Source organism: Bombyx mandarina, chromosome 17, assembly GCF_030267445.1.
Source record: "Bombyx mandarina strain Sakado chromosome 17, ASM3026744v2".
NCBI classification, from domain to species: Eukaryota; Metazoa; Arthropoda; class Insecta; order Lepidoptera; family Bombycidae; genus Bombyx; species Bombyx mandarina.
The window spans coordinates 15970292-15989684 of NC_143223.1; the positions used below are offsets into that span (position 1 = coordinate 15970292).

Genomic DNA, 19393 nt, shown 5'->3' on the forward strand with positions numbered 1-19393 from the left:
TTTTTTTTAAAATAAAACTTTATTTACAGACTGTACATACATTAAAAAAAAAAAAACAGTATAATTCAAACGTTTCACACAAAACATTTTATAGCTTTAAAATTATCAATGATAATTGTCTATGATATTGTAGTTGACTATAACATAGTTGATGTGTAATATAAATATAACAATAATCTAGTTGATGTCTTCATTAGTCACCTATCATAATTACAGTGATTTTTCAATCAATCTCTAATCTTTAGCCTGACCCAATGACCACCTTCAAGACGAAGGTTGAAGGTTTCCTTGCTGAGCTTCGAGGGGATACACGTCTTCTCGCACGGAGATATCTCCATATGCTGGAGTAGTTGGTATGCCATCACTTTTACTTCGCATAAAGCGAACCTAGAACCTGGTAGAAAAAAATGTTAATATAATTTTTTTTGTTAAAAAGCGAATAGTACCTGCTACTATAGGTAAAATGTATAAATTTTCAAAGATAATAACAATAAAAAACAATTACAATTCACAAATTTGACTTGAATAATCTTTACCTATACAATTCCTAGGTCCCACTCCAAATGGCAGATACGCGAAAGGCTTGATGTTGTGTTTGTTCTCCTCTGAGAACCTTTCGGGATCGAATTTCAGGGGGTCCGGGAAGAATTCCGGGTTTCGGTGGAAAGCCCATACGGGAATAGCTACACCCGTACCTTTACGAAGCTAGAACAGTCCCAATGTAATAGTGTAATATTTGAAAATGAACTTATAATTATAGATGATCAAGAAAGTATAATGAGACGCATTCAATATGATTCAATCTTGAGATATGACACAATATGATTTAATCTTGAGATATGACAGCAAGCTTGAATGGCAGCGCCTTAGTTATGCCACTGCCATTTTCCATGTCCACGAGGGACGGTGATTACTCGCCGTCACGCGGGACATATGCCTGTCACAAAAGAAAGTATTTTTTGGATGCTCGAAACATACGTGATGACATAACCAAGAACTCAGACCATCTGCAATCTTATAGAGAGCAGTGACTTTAACATTTTGTTGTCCAAGGTTTACGAGTTAGGCAATTAAGAAATCTAATAATCGAGATTTGGGACTTACTATGAAGTCTCTTTTGGCCTTGTCATTTGGTTTCCCCAAGTTGTAGTCTTGAACACAGATTCTATCCATGGAGACAGCTGGCGGCCACAGCCTTAGGATTTCTAAAATAGTTAAGGTTCATAAATCTCATAAATACATCCTAAATTCACTATATTCCCCAAAAAATATTTTGTAGGAGACATCATCGTCTTAGCCTTGATTGTCCTGTTCTTCGATAGTAGAATTATTGGCATTGAAGTTTGTCTTGATAATTTCATGCTTGAGATGTTCATTAACTAAATAAACAATTGTAGGTATTTAAATATAGCCTCTACTACTATTTCCCCATCACTAACTAGCAGTGTATCCTAGCTTAATATCCAATTTCTAATCTTACTCCTTAATAGATACTTTTGTATAATAGTTGTAGTTGTGGACAGTCATCACCATTATCATCACGGCGAAAGAATCACGATGATCGATATTACAGTCTCAAGACAATGAGTTGGATGCCACAGTGGAACAAATATAAGTTCGTAGTTTATCTAAGCGAATAATAAAATAGGATTACCTGAAACAACCATATCCAAATACACCATATTCTGTATGGAGTTGTAGTCAAATTTCCCATTGTTCCTCTCCTTGTTTTCTTTGATTTCTTCAACCAATTTTTCTTGTACTTCAGGGTTGAGAGCCAATTCGTGAAGGAGGAACGTCATTGCTGATGAAACGGTTTCAAAACCAGCAACGAAGAAAAGAACTGCTTGAGCGATGATGTCGTCATCAGTCCAGACTGCAATTAAACCCCCTTGAATCTACGGTTTTCTCTTAAAGGTAGTGATTTCAAAAACACGACGAACAAAAGCATGAGTTTACGAAGGGATTCAGTCTTTTTTTATGATTGAGGGCTTACTGGTGGCCCGGAGACCTTTCCGGTTTCATCGGGGCAGGTGGGCGAGCAAAGACTCAGCCAGGAGGGGTGGGATTTGCTAACAGCTGCCCGAGCGCCTCCGATGGAGACCTAACAACTCAAGAGCAGCTACTTCGCGAATGAATCTACTACCGGATCGGAATTGCGACACAATGAGAAAATTCGACGAGAAACTCAGCGGGCTGATGCATGGGTTAGGTTGCACGTCGAACTCTGTCGAGTTCTACGAGTGCGGTTATCGGGGTCCCTAAGCCTGCTCCTAGTGTTAGAGCTGAAGGCGTCTAATGCAAAGGTTATTGGATCTGATGGATCCGTAAGGATGTGTCTAGGGCGTCGGCGGTGACTGGCTTCTGTGTGATCAGGATTTGGGGAGTAGTCAGCGGCGGCAACGATAAGGCGATTATCATGACGCAAAGCCTTATCGAAGTACCGTTCCGACGCTGACTTCATGTGTTTTCGGATCGACTTGAGGTTCAGGTCGTCGTGTAGGTCGACGTTCCTCACGAACCACGGAGCTCCATCGGCTAATCTGCAAAAATGAGATTGTAGGGATTGGAGGGTCTCTATGTGCGTGCGGGCCGCGTGAGCGAACACCACACTCGCGTAAGCTATGACGGGCCTTATGCAAGTTTTGTAAAGTGTCACTTTGTTCCGAAGGGACATTTTACTCAGCTTACAGATCATGGGGTAGTCTGCCGAGAATAAACGCGGCAGGGTCGCGGCCTGATTTCATATTTATTTATTTATTATTGTTAACATAGAAGCAGAAACACAATATATGTGGGCGAAATCTGATGGATGCATCCAGGGTGACACCCGGGTACTTGATCTTCCTGGCCCAGGGCCAAATAGGGTAATCGGGGGTATGAGATTCCTCCTCCTAATTCGGGAGGAAATTCGTGATTAGCTTCCCCTTTGAAATAGCACTGCAGTGGTATTCGCTGGATTGATGTCTATGTGCCATTTTCGGAACCACTGTCCGAGGGTGACAGCTGCGCTCTGGACCTAACTCGCTATAAGTGACTTGTTCCTACTCGATTAGTAAAGCTAACTGGGTCGGCGGCGACCGGGGAATATCGTTGACGAATTAACTAAATAGGAGCAATGAGAGGACGGAGCCCTGCGGGACTCCAGCCGTGAGCGGTCGTGGGGGGGAGCGGGTTCTCTCGACTCGATATCGAAAAGAGCGGTTCGACAAGAAGTCCCGTATGATGAGCACGAGACTGTCCGGCACGCCCATGTTGAATAGTTTGAAAATCAAACCGTTGTGCCAGACTTTGTCGAACGCTTTTGCGACGTTGAAGAAGAGAGCTCCCGCATATAACGGTTTTGGTCGGTTAAGCCCTACGAGAATGTGCTCCGTGAGGCGGTGCACCTGTTGTACGTATGAGTGATTTGCACGGAATCCGAATTGTTCATCGATGAGAATGCCCCTGGATGAGACGAAGTCTCTGAGACGTTTGTAGAGCAGACGCTCAAACTGTTTGCCTAGAGAAGATTCAAAGTCTCTTTGTACCGGGCACCGTACGTTTTATGTGGAGCACTATCAGGAATATTTTTTATTACATGCACCTAGAAACTTGAGATCTTAGTCCGCAGAGATTATCCTGCCATCTTCTTTTTACTATTGCACCACCGATTGTCGAAGAGTTCATCTTTATAAGAAACATTGCATTCGCCCACAAGGCGTGTTCAAATCAATTCTGTCTTCAATTACGCTCGAAGCTGAGAATTTTCTTTCTTCAAACGAGGTTTGAATAGTGTACTGAACGGTGGGCAGCGGCTGTACTGTACCTCTGACATTGCTGATGTCCATGATTAACGAAAACTGCTCACTAACAGTCTCAAGTGACGAACCCTCGGTCCGCTGAATTCATTCATTAGTCTCACCTCTATCGATTTGTTTCTTGCCAACAGCAGATTCTTCTACGGTAGCGAATCCTGCATCGGTGTCTTTGCTGGATTTATCATCGTGGACTAATTTTCCTGCGAATAATTTTTAAAATTAATTAGATGGTTAAGAATTGTTTTAGCTTGATTTTTTTATTCGAGTTCGACCCTAGAAGGTGTCTGAAACAACCGAACAGCTCTTTAAGCAAATCACACAAATTCCGCGTATTGCTAAGGTATTGAGCACTTCAAAGGTCAAAGATTCAAAGAAGTATTTTTTCATTTGTCTAACTGGAAGTTTCAAGCACTTCTTTATTATTCAATGTAGAAAACAGGGTGAGCATGCATAAATGTCCCCCTTGAGATATAAGATGGGAGATTTCATTGTATTTCAAAATGACTGTCCGACCCTTGAAACAACTTCGGTACAGAAGAAGGTTGGACATTGGCGCTGAATAGTTCGGGACCACAGTACGCGTTACCACCAATAATATAAGTCATTCCAGTACATTTTCTGTACTTTAATAACATTATCAAGCTACAAACTAAATCAAAGCTATCAATCCTTAAAAAATTTGATGTTTGTTTTCCTTAATAGTCTTCTGACAATAAACGTAATCGAATTGAATTATGCCAATTAAATAAATCTTTATTTACAGGCAAACGGAAACTACCTTTCTTAGCTTCCATGAGTAGATGGATCATGTCTGGTCTGATGATTTTCCGCATTTCCCTGTCTTTCATGGTACCCATTATCAGCTCCTTAAAGAATCCGGACGTTTCTTCCGAAAACAGCGTGAATTTCGTCATCTAGAATAGTGATTTTTTGTACAATTCGAATTGGTATCATCTCGCAGATTAATAAATACAATTTTTTTTATTGCTTAGCTTGGTGAACGTGCTCACACCCCACCTGGTGTTAAGTGGTTACTGGAGCCCATGGACATCTACAACGTAAATGCGCCACCCACCTTGAGATATAAGTTCTAAGATCTCAGTATAGTTACAACGGCTGCTCTACCCTTCAAACCGAAACGCATTACTGCTTCACGGCAGAAATAGGCAGGGCGGTGGTACCTACCCGTGCGGACTCACAAGAGCTCCTACCACCCGTTAAAATATCGTATTTTTAGTATCGTTATCGTCGAGTGGGGCAATTGAACTACTGCCAGTAATGCGCCGCTACCAGTAGACATTATATTTATCTGATTATAAACATCATCACTTAAAGACAACGTAATGTGAATTGCTGCCACCCAGTTTATGTTATAATGTGGTAGAATGGAATATTCAAGAATAACCATAACGCACCCCATAATTACGCAAGCTTATTAATTTAGCTGGTTTTATTTTATTTTATTAGATGTTTTAAAGAGCTTTTAGAGAGACGTTAGAGACTTCTTAAGGTACCTTACTGGGGTTGGGGTGTGTGGTGAGCCCGCACTTGTGGGAGCCAGTATTTGACGCGGTGCGGTTTGAAGGGGGGGGGGGGGGGGCAGTCATTGTGTACTATAAAATTGAGACTTAGAGCTCATGTTTCAAGTTGGGTGACGGAATTTACGTTATTAATGTTTAGTTATCACTTAACACCGGGTGGACCGTGAGTTCGTCCACCCATCTAAGAAACAAATAAAAAGTGCCCTAGCCTTACGATAAGTCTAACGGTCTTCGAATTATTAGGCAGCGAATCAAAACATGTAACTCTAGACAGAATTTTAAATGCCTATCGTCCGTCAGTCGCTACGAGCTTGACCTTGAAGTTCAACAATTTATCGCAACTGATTATAATTTTTTTGTGATTGAAAGACCTTGACGTTTGTTTGTAAACACGTCACATACGAGTTGAATCGAATTATTCCGATTAGAAGTCTTCATTCAGAGCCATGTTCTGTTTCTGTACTAATTCTATTGGATAGTTCTTCGATTTCAATACGTAATTCGTCTTCTTCGTGGACTGGTGGTAGGACTTCTTGTTAGTCCACGCGGGTACCACCACCCTGCCTATTTCTGCCGTGAAGCAGTAATGCGTTTCGGTGTGAAGGGTGGGGCAGCCGTTGTAACTATACTTGAGACCTTAGAACTTATGTCTCAGGTGGGTGGCGCATTTACGTTGTAGATGTCTATGGGCTCCAGTAACCATTTAACACCAGGTGGGCTGTGAGCTCGTCCACAAATCTAAGCAATAAAAAAAAATGGTATTCTTTGCAGTGGAATTAGATTGCGTCCCAAAAAAATCCTTATTAAATTTGGTAAGACACGACGGCATTTAGATGGAATATTACTTCTAATAGACAGAGTGGATGTATCTGTGCACTTCCGGTGTTAATATCAACCTTGTTAACACGTGCACACACATTCTGCGGTTGTCATACAAAAAACTTGTATGGTAATACGATACCGTAAACCAGTATTCAATGACAATGTTGTTATTAAACTGGTTTTGTACTTGATGTTTGTATGTTGCAAAAATATAGGCTACTAGTAAAACGGGCCCACGCTCTGCTGCACAAACTTGTGGTCTAAAGGATAAGAATTCTGCTGTGCTCATATCAAGCGATGCGACCGTGCCGTTGTTCAAATTCCGCATGCAGGTACTTACTGGTGCATACAGGTGCTTACTGGTGGTAGGACCTCTTGTGAGTCCGCGCGGGCAGATACCACCGCCCTGCCTATTTCTGCCGTGAAGCAGTAATGCGTTTCGGTTTGAAGGGTGGGGCAGCCGTTGTAACTATTCTGAGATCTTAGAACTTATATCTCAAGGTGGGTGGCGCATTTACGTTGTAGATGTCTATGGGCTCCAGTAATCACTTAACACCAGATGGGCTGTGAGCTCGTCCACCCAGCTAAGTAATAAAAAACATTATGCAGGTACTAATTAAAAGGTACTAATGAATATCACCACCAACACCAATGAATATCTTGGCACATATTCAGCGATTGATGATGAAGTGTATAAAAACAATTACGCCAAAATATTTTTTGCGTAATTATTGACAATAAAGTATACTTACAAAATTAAGAATGAAATAGGAAATTAACTTTCCCTTTGGTCGGGTTTTAATAAGTTACATCTAATTCTCACCTTCATCAACTTAGGAAATGAGATAAATCCCAACAAGAGTAGGATCTGTTTGAAACTGAAATTCGAAGCGGCTTTCCCCATCGCGTAGAATTGGTTGTTCTCTTCTGTGAGGGAGTCGACCTTCAGACCGAAGGCGCAGGAGGCGATCACATCGTTGGCGTATCTAGTGGTCAGGTCTTTAGTGTCTATGTCCACATATCCGACTAAAATAAAAATATTTTTTGTCATAATAGAAGATTCTCTTAAACAATTTCACGTTACGTCCCTGTCGGATTATTGAAGCCTCACAAGGAAACAACTTAGGATTTTAACTAGTACTACGTGTGCTGGAAACACAAATACGAGACAACAGTAACATGATAATGTCGAATGTTAAAAATATTTAGAGATCTTTATTTGGAAAGGAAGAATGCTGTTACCCTGGAGAGCGTTCTAGCTTCAACAGCTTGGATGAATCACTCAAAAGTCCAGCCGGATCAGAGCTTATTAGGCTGTCAGTCATATTTAAGTTTCCAGAGTTAATCAAATCGAAATACTGAAACTAGACATCGAGGTTTCTAATAAAAAGATGCCAGGATATTTTATTGAATGTTATGAGATCCTGACAATGCCAAACAAGAATCTACTTGGTGTTTCTTCTTCAATGATAATTTTTGTGTTTCTACAAACCATAAATTGAATAAACACTTCCTCGTGTATCCGCAGCGCTATTTTATTTGTTTATTTTCGTAAAATACGTGAAAAAGTCTCAGCACTGCAGACGCTTTTGGGTGACCATAGTTACTTTTTATTGGATGTTGAAGCTTGAGCTGTACGAACCACCAGAGTTTTTAATGTTCTTTTTTAACGCGTTGATCATCTGCTCTCCAACTTCGACTATTAAGGGCATCATAAGCTTCATCTTGGAGCTGGTGAAGGCTGGCGATAAAGTAGATCGCATATCTTTCCATTCCTGGCCTGTAAATATCAAAAAAATTCTAGAAAATTTGGTAATGATGTAAGGATTCCCTATAACTAATTTTTTTTGAGCGAGCACAGGTAGCATCATAATCTTTGGCATTGTAATGTTTATGGGGTCCGTTAACTATGTGGCAGTGTGGTCCTAAAGTATCGCAGACGTCCACTGACAAACTTAATATATGATCAGAAGAACCACCGTCGAGCCTTCGTTCCGTGGTAACATTAGAGGATTTATAACTTTCACTGTCTTGTGTACATAAAGATTAATAATAATCATACCTTACCTTTCAAAGAAAACAGATTCCTTCCGAAAATGGGATCGGTTTCCTCATTGACGATCGTGCGATGATCCAGGAAATGTTCAAAATCTTTAATGGTGATTCTCTTTACGATCTCAATATCTCTGATGTAGATCACCGGATTTACAAACTCATATCTACCAACGAATCTGTCGATTAAGAAAATCAAACACAGATGATGCTTAGGTATGTATTTTTTTATTGCTTTGATGGGTGGACGAGCTCACAGCCCACCTGATGTTAAGTGGTTACTGGAGCCCATTGACATCCACAACGTAAATGCGCCACCCACCTTGAGATATGAGTTCTAAGGTCTCAGTATAGTTACAACGGCTGCCCCACCCTTCAAACCGAAACGCATTACTGCTTCACGGCAGAAATAGGCAGGGGCGTGGTACCCACCCGCGCGGACTCACAAGAGGTCCTACCACCAGTAAAAATTTAGGTAATGGAATTAGGATTTCTTCTATTCCATTCTAAATCCTAACTTTGAGTTCAAAGAAAAAAGTTTTACTACACTGAGCATTTTAAATAGGCATTGAACGGTCGGTTTGTTCGTTTGTCATCTATTTAATGTATATACGAGTATGAGAACGGTCAATTCGTTTCTTGTCGTCTGGTTCGTGTCCATCTTTTACGAAGGCATTAAAAGTACTCTCTGGCACTATATATACTATACCACGACCCTCAGTGTTAAGGATCTCTAAATCCCCCTCCAAACAAGTTTTATTCTCGCCCACCACCGAGCTTCACTTCATCGAGCGATCGCGAACGCATGCATATACATCTTTAACGATTACATACTATATATTATCTACTACAATATTCAACCTCATTATTATTTGTTCTTCAGTTGTTTATCTTTAATAAACCTGTAAATACGAGCCAAATCGTTTCATTGAAGGGAACAAGACATCCAGCAAGGAACACTCAGTAATGAGGAAACCGACGTAAGGAGGAGGAGGCACTAGTCACGCCCGCTCTTGTTCCATTTCTTTCTTTTCAAATTCTTGTCAAGTCTCTGTCTTAGTCTATGTCTAGTCGTTATAGGTCTTATGTCCCGTCAAAGAGGTTGCACGCCACGTCAGGCAGATAATTACCATCGTTTTCCTGTGTAGCTTTACTACTGATTATTGGAATGGCACGTTTGGACAAAGAGAATTTACAAAAAAATCAAATCAGTACATATGTAAATGAGCCGTAACTAGAATTAGAGGAAACAGGTCTACATTGCTGAGCTCCGAACATACATCCCTTCAGGATAATTTCCATTCAGAAAATATTTTCAAAGAGAATAACACAAGAATATTACATATCGTTGACGCTAAATTATTATTGAATTAGTCTCGCGTTCACTCATCGTTATATTCGTGTTCCATCTGTGACTTGATAAGTAATATTATATTATGTACTTAGCTTAGAATTATTATTAATGATTGGACTAATAATTCCTAAGACAATCATTTTTTTAAATATTCTCGCTACCCTATAGAGGTACTTAGATATTGAAACTACTTAGACCCTGTATGTATAAGTGTACTCATATTCTACAGCTCGTTATCAAATAATGATATCTTATCTTTTTGAAGAAATCTTAAACACCTTTATCAAAATATAAATGTGTTGCAGTGGGTATTAAAACAATATTATTACGGAATAAGGTTTTCTTTTATGGGAGTCTTTGGAGGCTTTGGAATTTTCTCAACGCTCTCTCCAATAACTTGGTTGTTTTCTTTAATATTGCAACAGACTATCGGAAGCGGGAGCAATAGTTGCGAGTGCTCGACCGCTGTATTAGATCTATCCTTCAAACAGGATCGGTTTGGCCACTTTGTGTGCTGAAAATAGCGATATTAACCCAAATTTAAAGTTATCCAAATTTTTATTCTGGTTTATTAGTTCTCCTGAAGTATTTACTAGTGAATCGTGCCAGCATTTATTAGTTTGTTGGCTATTTCTAATGTAAAACAATCTTAGAATCTATATCGAAGTATAGGGCAGACGTTAATTCATAATCTTTAACACATAGATTATCGCGCAGTATTTGGCTCAGTCAAAATCTGTGCAATTCTGCTAAATCAAGTCACGATTTGACAGTGTGAAATCGGCAATGTTGGCGCACGCGGAAAGGGCCCAAGCTACACCAACAGCACGACCGAAAAGCTAGTTATGTCTATGCCAATAAACAAATTCTCACCTTTCTTCTGGAAATTTGTTGTACAATTGCGAAATGTCATCAACAAAATGGTTAATTTTGAAGACGATCTTGGCCATGTTGCCCAGTATCGGAAGCGGGGTTATGCTCTTGATTTCATGTTTGCTGAAGTAGCAATATGTCTGCTTCAGGTACAGTAAGAGAGCCAAACCTATCACTAATGTCCATATAATGATAATCATTATATCTGTAAAAAAGGAAAATTTGTATTTTTTTTATTTTTATTACCCTTGTAGGCAGGTAGGTAGGTAACCGCTCACTTGATGGATTACCGTCGCAAATGGACTTCAGCAATGCCAGTGGCAGAGCTAAGCCGCTGCCTGCCGTGGTAAATCGGTTTGAAGCGGACCTTGGCTATGAGTAGACCAGGGTTGCCAAACGTATTAATTTGTCTTCTTACAAGAACCCTGAATCTGAGACTTGAAGTTTTATTTATTGCACGGTATTAATAAAGTTGATTGTTACCACAACGCAAATTTCACCACCCACCTGGACGATCTAGAACTTGGTCTATGAAGTCAGAACTGTATTGTAAAAGCGATTGCAAAATTATTAGTGACGCGAATATGGCAGCGGTCTAGTCATGAAGATATTCAGACAGTAATGACCATGTCTCTCAAGCGCTGGTAATTGGCAATTTTTTTAGTGTGAGCACAACGCATGTGATGGTGCGCAATTTATCCTTATTGTCAATTGAATTCTTCAAACGAGTATAGTGAATTGATTTCCACGTTTATAGCTCAAGCGATATGGTCGTTTTTTGTTTGGATTGCTTTAATATTTTCAATTGTTGTCCACCTTGAGACGTAAGGTTAAAGTTCAGACACATGTGAAACGCTTCATTTTGGAGTTATAGGCGTTCATGGCGTGGGTGATACGCCCAGCTCCGGTCATCGTTCGCTTGCGACGGGTTTGACGGATAAATGAACCCTCAGATACAGCCCACTGAGTTTCTCGCCGGATCTTCTCAGTGGATCGCGTTTCCGATCCGGTGGTAGATTCTGCGAAGTACAGCTCTTGCTAGGGTTCGTGTTAGCAACGTCGTCAGGTTTGAGCCCCGTGAGCTCACCTACTAGTTAAGGTTCCGCTGATATAGCCTCTCAAGGCTATCAGATTAGGTAGGAAAAAAAGAAAGAAAAAGCCCAATATACTTCTCTTGTGATTATTTCGAACCCAAGTTTTCAAGTAGATTTTTATCAACACATTATATAGGGTAGGTATTATCGCTCTCCGTTATCCTGGCCTGAACAAGTTAAAGGGTAAAAGAGTCGTTTTTATAAGGCAGTTCTTCGACTTCATATCTCTGGGCTCCGATTACAACTGTACCACAGGCCAGCTGTGAGCCGGTGCGATAGCGATGTCAATTGAAACATTAAGCAAATTTGAAAAGTGAAAAATAATGTAAAATTACTCTATACTGGTTCTGTACTGGTGGTAGGACCTCTTGTGAGTCCGCACGGGTAGGTACCACCAGCCTGCCTATTTCTGCCGTGAAGCAGCAATGCGTTTTGGTTTGAAGGGTGGGGCAGCCGTTGTAACTATACTGAGACCTTAGAACTTATATTTCAAGGTGGGTGGCATTTACGTTGTAGGTATCTATGGGCTCCAGTAACCACTTAACATCAGGTGGGCTGTGAGCTCGTCATCCACCCATCTAAGTAATAACAAAAAAACCCCAAAAAAAATTATTAACATACTTTTATATATAAATAGGAAAAAACAAAACAGTTCAGTACCTTTTCTTCTGTTCTGTTTGACAACTGATTATCTCTTTTTTGTTTTCTTGTTGTTCAGATTAGAGACGTTTCCCACCTTCAAGAGAAAAAAATGTCAATTACAAAATAAATAAATAAACCATTCAATTGAAACATTCGCATATTCGAATTAAACAATCATCTTTTGTTTGAGTTCCCAAAACACATCAACTCACTCACTCACATCATATTTACATCGCAATCATTAACAGTTTACAAGAACACAAAATTTACGGAAAATACGAACACTTACGTTTCTTAATATAAACATCAAATCGTTATCCAATTAATTTATTTATATTTATCTATTTTCGTGATAACTGAATTAGTGAGATTGACGTGCGCGCACATCAGGCGATTGTTTCTTTCTGATGTTGAGTTATAAATTGTATCTAGGTTTTGATGCGAAGAATGTTATAGTAATACAAAGAATGATAATGAAGAATATCTGTTATGAAATTTACGGAGTGTTTACAATCTCTGGATGCGCGAAGACACTTTCATTAATTCCGTGTTTAATGGCACACAGTATGTTCTTCGGTATCCACGAGCCGTGGACATCATTAAAAGTACTTTTACGGTTTAATCTCGTATTTATTATTGCCGTTAAATTATTTTCCACCTTTTTTATTCATTGCTTAAATGGGTGGACAGCCCACCTGGTGTTAAGTGGTTACTGGAGCCTATAAACATTTACAACGTAAATGTGCCACCCACCTTGAGATCTGAGTTCTAGGGTTACAACGGCTGTCCCACCCTTCAAGCCTAAACGCATTTTCGCCATCTTTTCTTTTAAACTTTTCGTGATCAGGACGGACTGGTCGTCGCGACATAAGCGCGAGATTAAGCCGCAACCGTAGTTTTAAATATGTCTATGTTATGTATTCTATGGAGATGATTCCGTCATCTTATTGCTATTATCGCACCACGCACCAACATTGCACAGTTCATCCACTATATGTAACTCCTACACTTATTCTCGGAGCAGAATTCTCGGACAGAAAAAAAAACCATGTCATTAAATTCTGGAATAAGCTCCAAGAAATTTCAGCGGCGCTAACACATATCTTTCTTCAAATGAGGTTGAAAAAGAGTCCTCAGTGGTAGATAGTCGCTTGGTTTTGCCGCTGATATTGTTCATATTTAGAACGAGGGCGACCAGTCACCATTAATTAGATAAGCTATAGAGAAAGAGACTCTTCGACTCTTGGACTCCTGTCTTGGATGCAAAAAATATACAGCAGTGTTTATCCACACGTTTAACACCACTCACCTTGAAACATGAGGTAATTGCATTGAATGTCTCATTTGTACTGCTGACATTCAACTTTTGATAATATTCGTCATCATTCTTTATGATGAATCAGGTCTTATTCAAGCAATTATATAGGGTGCAAATGGAATCCCAATAGTAACAGTGCCCTGAGAAATAGTTTGAGATGATTTCGCGATCTCCTTCCAATCCAGATAGCAAGCCCTTAAAAAGCCTTATTGGGTTAATAAAACTATTATTGGGTAAGGAAGGGGGACGGCAGAAGACCGCGTGAGTCTGTCGTGAGAGGCCTCTTAAATAAGGACAGGATAATAAGCTTGAACAGGGAAAGGCATCAAATCTGCCCCTTCTAAAGCTAGTGATCATGACTACTCTGTCATGAGTGTACCAACTAAGAAGAACAAGATTACATGTTGGGGAGCTACTTCAGGTCGTCGAGATAGTGATCATCTTAATACAGTAATTAATTACAACTTTGCATACATATAACGACTTATACATAATGTTTGGAAGCCAAAGGTATCACTGAATAAAATATGATATGGATAAGGTAAATGCTGGAGAATGATTGATGCTATATTCTGTTTTTTTTTGAGATGTTCACGACAAATTTTTGTCTTTGATGGGTGGACAAGCTCACGGCCCACCTAGTGATAAGTGGAGACCATAAACTCTACAAAGTGAACACCGTCGAAGTTCTCACAACCACTATGTATAATTTCGAATATATTCATTGATGAAATGTTACAAGTATATTTTATCTTACTGTCCGCACTTCATAATACCAGGCGTTAACATAAACCTAATAAAATTCACTAATCCGTCCGCACTGTGTACATAATCACCAATATTTACATCAAAAACAGTCCTCCCTCTTCGGAGTCATAGCTTACGAGAGTTCCCTTAAAAATTTTAGACTACGTCGATTCGGTGCGGCGAATTGCTTGAAGTTCTTCTAGGCTGTAGCTTTTGTTGTGTTTGTGTTTGACAGCCAATTAATCTAGCTGTGGTATGTCAGTAGCAACATGTCGCTTGTCATCCTGGGCAATGTTGCTGGTCTCACACAGAAATTATATGGAAAATATAAAATATGCTGTTTTTTACTAGAAATTTCATAAATTGTTCAAATTAATGATTGTTCTATGACACAAAAGTTGGAAGTGGAGTGGGTTCTGTTTAATAAAAATCGTCAAAAATGTAATGTAAAAAGAGTCTTCTCGGAAATGTGCAAGTGAGGAATCATATAAAATAATTTCATTTGTAGAAGTTAATTATTGTTTGGTTTTTAATCGATGAATTCTTTTAGGGGGCTGGGTGTACAACTTTTCAACAAGATCCCAATAAACGTTCAATTACTACCTGTTCGTAGATTTAAGAAAACTGTCAAGGAACGTTTGTGCAACAAGGCATATTATAAAGTTAAGGATTATTTACTAGACGGCACTACGTGGGAATGAGGCGTTCGCTCCTGGCCTTTTTAATTTATTTATTTTTTTTTTTTTTTTTAAATTGTCATTTTTGCCTTGTTTTTTCCTTTATTGTAAATATCTATATCTATTTAAAAAAAAAGAAAATATTTCAGAAAAAACAAAAAAAAAAGCCCGCTGAGTTTGTTTCGCCGGTTCTTCTCAGGACTGTGGCTTTTTTTGCAACCGGTGGTAGAGATAACATTGTTATTTATATTTTGACATTCAACAAGTGTGTCATACTGACATCTAAGTTGAAATAAATGATTTTGAATTTGAATTGAATTTGAATTGAATTGAATTTGAATTGAATTTGAATTGAATTTGAATTGAATTTGAATTGAATTTGAATTGAATTTGAATTGAATTTGAATTGAATTTGAATTGAATTTGAATTGAATTTGAATTGAATTTGAATTGAATTTGAATTGAATTTGAATTGAATTTGAATTGAATTTGAATTGAATTTGAATTGAATTTGAATTGAATTTGAATTGAATTTGAATTGAATTTGAATTGAATTTGAATTGAATTTTAATTGAATTTGAATTGAATTTGAATTGAATTTGAATTGAATTTGAATTGAATTTGAATTGAATTTGAATTGAATTTGAATTGAATTTGAATTGAATTTGAATTGAATTTGAATTGAATTTGAATTGAATTTGAATTGAATTTGAATTGAATTTGAATTGAATTTGAATTGAATTTGAATTGAATTTGAATTGAATTTGAATTGAATTTGAATTGAATTTGAATTGAATTTGAATTGAATTTGAATTGAATTTGAATTGAATTTGAATTGAATTTGAATTGAATTTGAATTGAATTTGAATTGAATTTGAATTGAATTTGAATTGAATTTGAATTGAATTTGAATTGAATTTGAATTGAATTGAATTGAATTTGAATTGAATTTGAATTGAATTTGAATTGAATTTGAATTGAATTTGAATTGAATTTGAATTGAATTTGAATTGAATTTGAATTGAATTTGAATTGAATTTGAATTGAATTTGAATTGAATTTGAATTGAATTTGAATTGAATTTGAATTGAATTTGAATTGAATTTGAATTGAATTTGAATTGAATTTGAATTGAATTTGAATTGAATTTGAATTGAATTTGAATTGAATTTGAATTGAATTTGAATTGAATTTGAATTGAATTTGAATTGAATTTGAATTGAATTGAATTGAATTGAATTGAATTTGAATTGAATTTGAATTGAATTTGAATTGAATTTGAATTGAATTTGAATTGAATTTGAATTGAATTTGAATTGAATTTGAATTGAATTTGAATTGAATTGAATTGAATTTGAATTGAATTTGAATTGAATTTGAATTGAATTTGAATTGAATTTGAATTGAATTTGAATTGAATTTGAATTGAATTTGAATTGAATTTGAATTGAATTTGAATTGAATTTGAATTGAATTTGAATTGAATTTGAATTGAATTTGAATTGAATTTGAATTGAATTTGAATTGAATTTGAATTGAATTTGAATTGAATTTGAATTGAATTTGAATTGAATTTGAATTGAATTTGATTTGAATTTGAATTGAATTTGAATGCTCGACCTAGCCATAAATATAATTAAAATGTTCTTTATTAATTTGTAAATTTGCTTATTAGGCATTCACACTGAGTCGTTTCGACTGGCTAATATTTTAAGCATATTATTATACGCAATACGCTTCATCAGATTATAGAAATAGAGTTATCAGCAACATCTAGTAGTAGTAATGTAATGTAGTAGTAGTAATGCTTCATCAAAAAGTACAATACTTACTTTCAGCTACAAGCGTCGTCGTAACCTATAAATCAATATAAATTGTAATAAATTATTTTAAACTAATAATTAATAAATAAATTAATATAGATTGCTATAAATTGTTTCAAACACTAACAACTTTCTGCCTGACTTTTGTGTGGTGGAAGAAGAGAGAAGCTAAATTACCTTGTGTCTCTTTTATTGATATACAGCTTTAAAGATAATTGATACACATATTATAGGATAACTCGATTGAACTGAAAGGCGATTGCATGCAGCAGAGATGCGAATGTTGCGATGGATGTGTGGAGTAACGAGAATGGATAGAATACGGAATGAATATGTTAGAGGAAGTCTGCAAGTTGCACCTGTGACAGAGAAGCTGAGAAGTGCGCGTTTGGGATGGTATGGACATGTGATGAGACGCAATTTAAATGAGGTTGGTAAGAGAGTTTTATCTATGAATGTGGAAGGATATAGAGGAAGAGGTAGACCTAATAAGAAATGGATGGATTGCGTGAAAGACGATATGGGTCAGAGGGGAGTGAGCGAATAAATGGTATATGATAGAAGAGTATGGAATGAGAAAACATATTGTGCCGACCCCAGGTGACTGGGAGAAGGGCAGGATAATGATGATTATAGGATAACTCCATGTACGTATTTTGCCTACACTCCACTATGTTGCATTCCTTCTCGACGTTAGAGCTCACTAAAATATTTGTTTCAAGAGAATTCCTGCAAATGTTTTGAATAAAATGTTTGCTATTAAATTTGTCTCAATGTGAAAGTTTTATTTTGCAGTTTATGGTATAATTATGTAGATAGTTGTTTTTAAGTTTTCACGAGTTTACATAATGTTTATTAGAAGCACTAGTCTATCTGTATGTGTGTGTGTGTTTTTTAAATTACCTATTGATAGTAGCCTTGAAGTCGTCGTCGTCTTAAGGATAAGACGTCCAGTGCATTCATCCGGTGCACCCATCCGCTCATGTTTGGACGAGCTCACGGCCCACCTGGTGTTAAGTGGTAATCGGAGCCCATTGACATCTGGAACGTAAATGCCACCACCCACTTCGAGACATGAGTTGTAAGGTCTCAGTTTTTACAGTACAACGGCTACTCCACCCTTCAAACCGAAGCTTACTGCTTCACGGCAGAAATAGGTGGGGTGGTGGTGCCTACCCGTGCGGACTCAAAAGATATCCTACCACCAGTAAAACGTACTAAGGGTTAAACCGGACAATGGGCAGCTGCGTTCTCTTAGTATTACTGCCACTACTGCATTAGCAGTTTACAGCGATCACCAACCGGCTTTAACTAATGGTAGGTCGTATTGTAATCCCGTTCGGGTGGGTATCACCATCCTGCCTATTTCTATTGCGAAGCATTCCGACTGCTGAGTTCTGATTTGAAGGACTGCAATTACACAGTACGATTGAGAATTCGTCCTTATGTCTAAAGACTGGTAATTTGGACTTTTTGGCGGGAGCGCGAGGTGTGAAGTTGTGTGATTTGTTTTATTTTGTCTATTTAGTGTTTCTTCAGGTTTAACTGTGTATTAATGGTGGTTTATTATCGATTTAATATCTGTGAAAGTGCACAAATGTGGGAAAATGAAACAAAGCCGCTGGACGTAACTTCATGGGATCATCCAAAAATTCCATTGAAAAATCTGAGTAAATTACCGCCATTTTACTAAGATCCATCATATCATCCCATATTATATAATCTTATTTCATTTAATTTCATCCCAGTTGACTAATGTCTCAAATTAATCATCGTCATTTTATTTCACTCCTTTTTATCATTTTTCTTAAAAATAAGAATATTAATTAAAATAAGACGTGACCTAAAGGTTTTAGTTACCGAGTCGTAAAATCCATTATAAATATATAAATTTCATTCATATTTCTTATATTTATGGTCTCTGGTATTCAATCAAAACAATATCCAGGTCCGTCTCTGACCCAGGTCTTCCTCCTTGCGTCGATAATCCTCAATGCTGAGGATGCTCAATGTCGTGGCCTCCTCTAACAACTTTCTCCTGGAATATTCTGCGCCATTCCTGCCTATCCTCTGCTGTGGATAGAAACATGAACTGAAGTATTGAGGGAGCTTATCTGGTCCAACCAGCGTATTGGACTTCTGCCTCTGGGTCTTCTTCCGCATACCTTGTCTGTTTCCAGCAGCTTTTCCAAATTGTCACTTCTCTTTCTGGCGATATGTCCAAAGAACCCGAACGCGCGCATGTAGTAGTGAAGCGCATCGGAATGTTGAGCTGACCCAGGTATTCTTAATATCTATCTTTTTTTTTTTTTATTGCTTAGCTGTGTGGACGAGCTCACAGCCCACCCGATGCCAAGTGGTTACCGGAGCCCATAGACATCTACAACACCCTGAGACACAGTTCCAAGGTCTCAGTACAGTCACAACGGCTGCCCCACCCTTCAAACCGAAACGCATCACTGCTTCACGGCAGAAAATAGGCGGGGCGGTGGTACCTACCCGTGCGGACTCACAAGAGGTCCTACCACCAGTTATTACGCAAATTATAATTTTGCGGGTTTCATTTTTATTATACGATGTTATTCCTTCACCGTGGAAGTCAATCGTGAACATTTGTTGAGTACGTATTTCATTAGAAAAATTTCTATCT

The 19393-nt window shown here is 37.9% G+C and overlaps 1 protein-coding gene across 4 annotated transcripts; it reads right to left on the minus strand.

Annotated features, from left to right (window-relative positions):
• LOC114248046 (cytochrome P450 9e2) lies at positions 1 to 12617 on the minus strand. 4 transcript variants are annotated; one of them, XM_089734224.1, is made up of 12 exons: positions 12468 to 12617; positions 12197 to 12272; positions 10443 to 10647; positions 8231 to 8394; positions 7806 to 7943; positions 6987 to 7189; positions 4579 to 4714; positions 3905 to 4000; positions 1655 to 1876; positions 1105 to 1205; positions 537 to 705; positions 1 to 394 (listed from the first exon to the last, which is right to left on the minus strand). In XM_089734224.1, exons 3-12 carry the CDS (start codon positions 10640 to 10642, stop codon positions 228 to 230), a joined length of 1596 nt encoding a protein of 531 aa, XP_089590350.1. In that variant the 5' UTR covers positions 10643 to 10647; positions 12197 to 12272; positions 12468 to 12617; the 3' UTR covers positions 1 to 227. The 4 variants fall into 4 exon arrangements, with proteins under 4 accessions (XP_089590350.1, XP_089590354.1, XP_089590351.1 ...); XM_089734228.1 differs by lacking the exon at positions 10443 to 10647; XM_089734225.1 differs by lacking the exon at positions 12197 to 12272 and having other exon boundaries at positions 12468 to 12600.
• Between the last annotated feature and the right edge of the window lie 6776 nt (positions 12618 to 19393).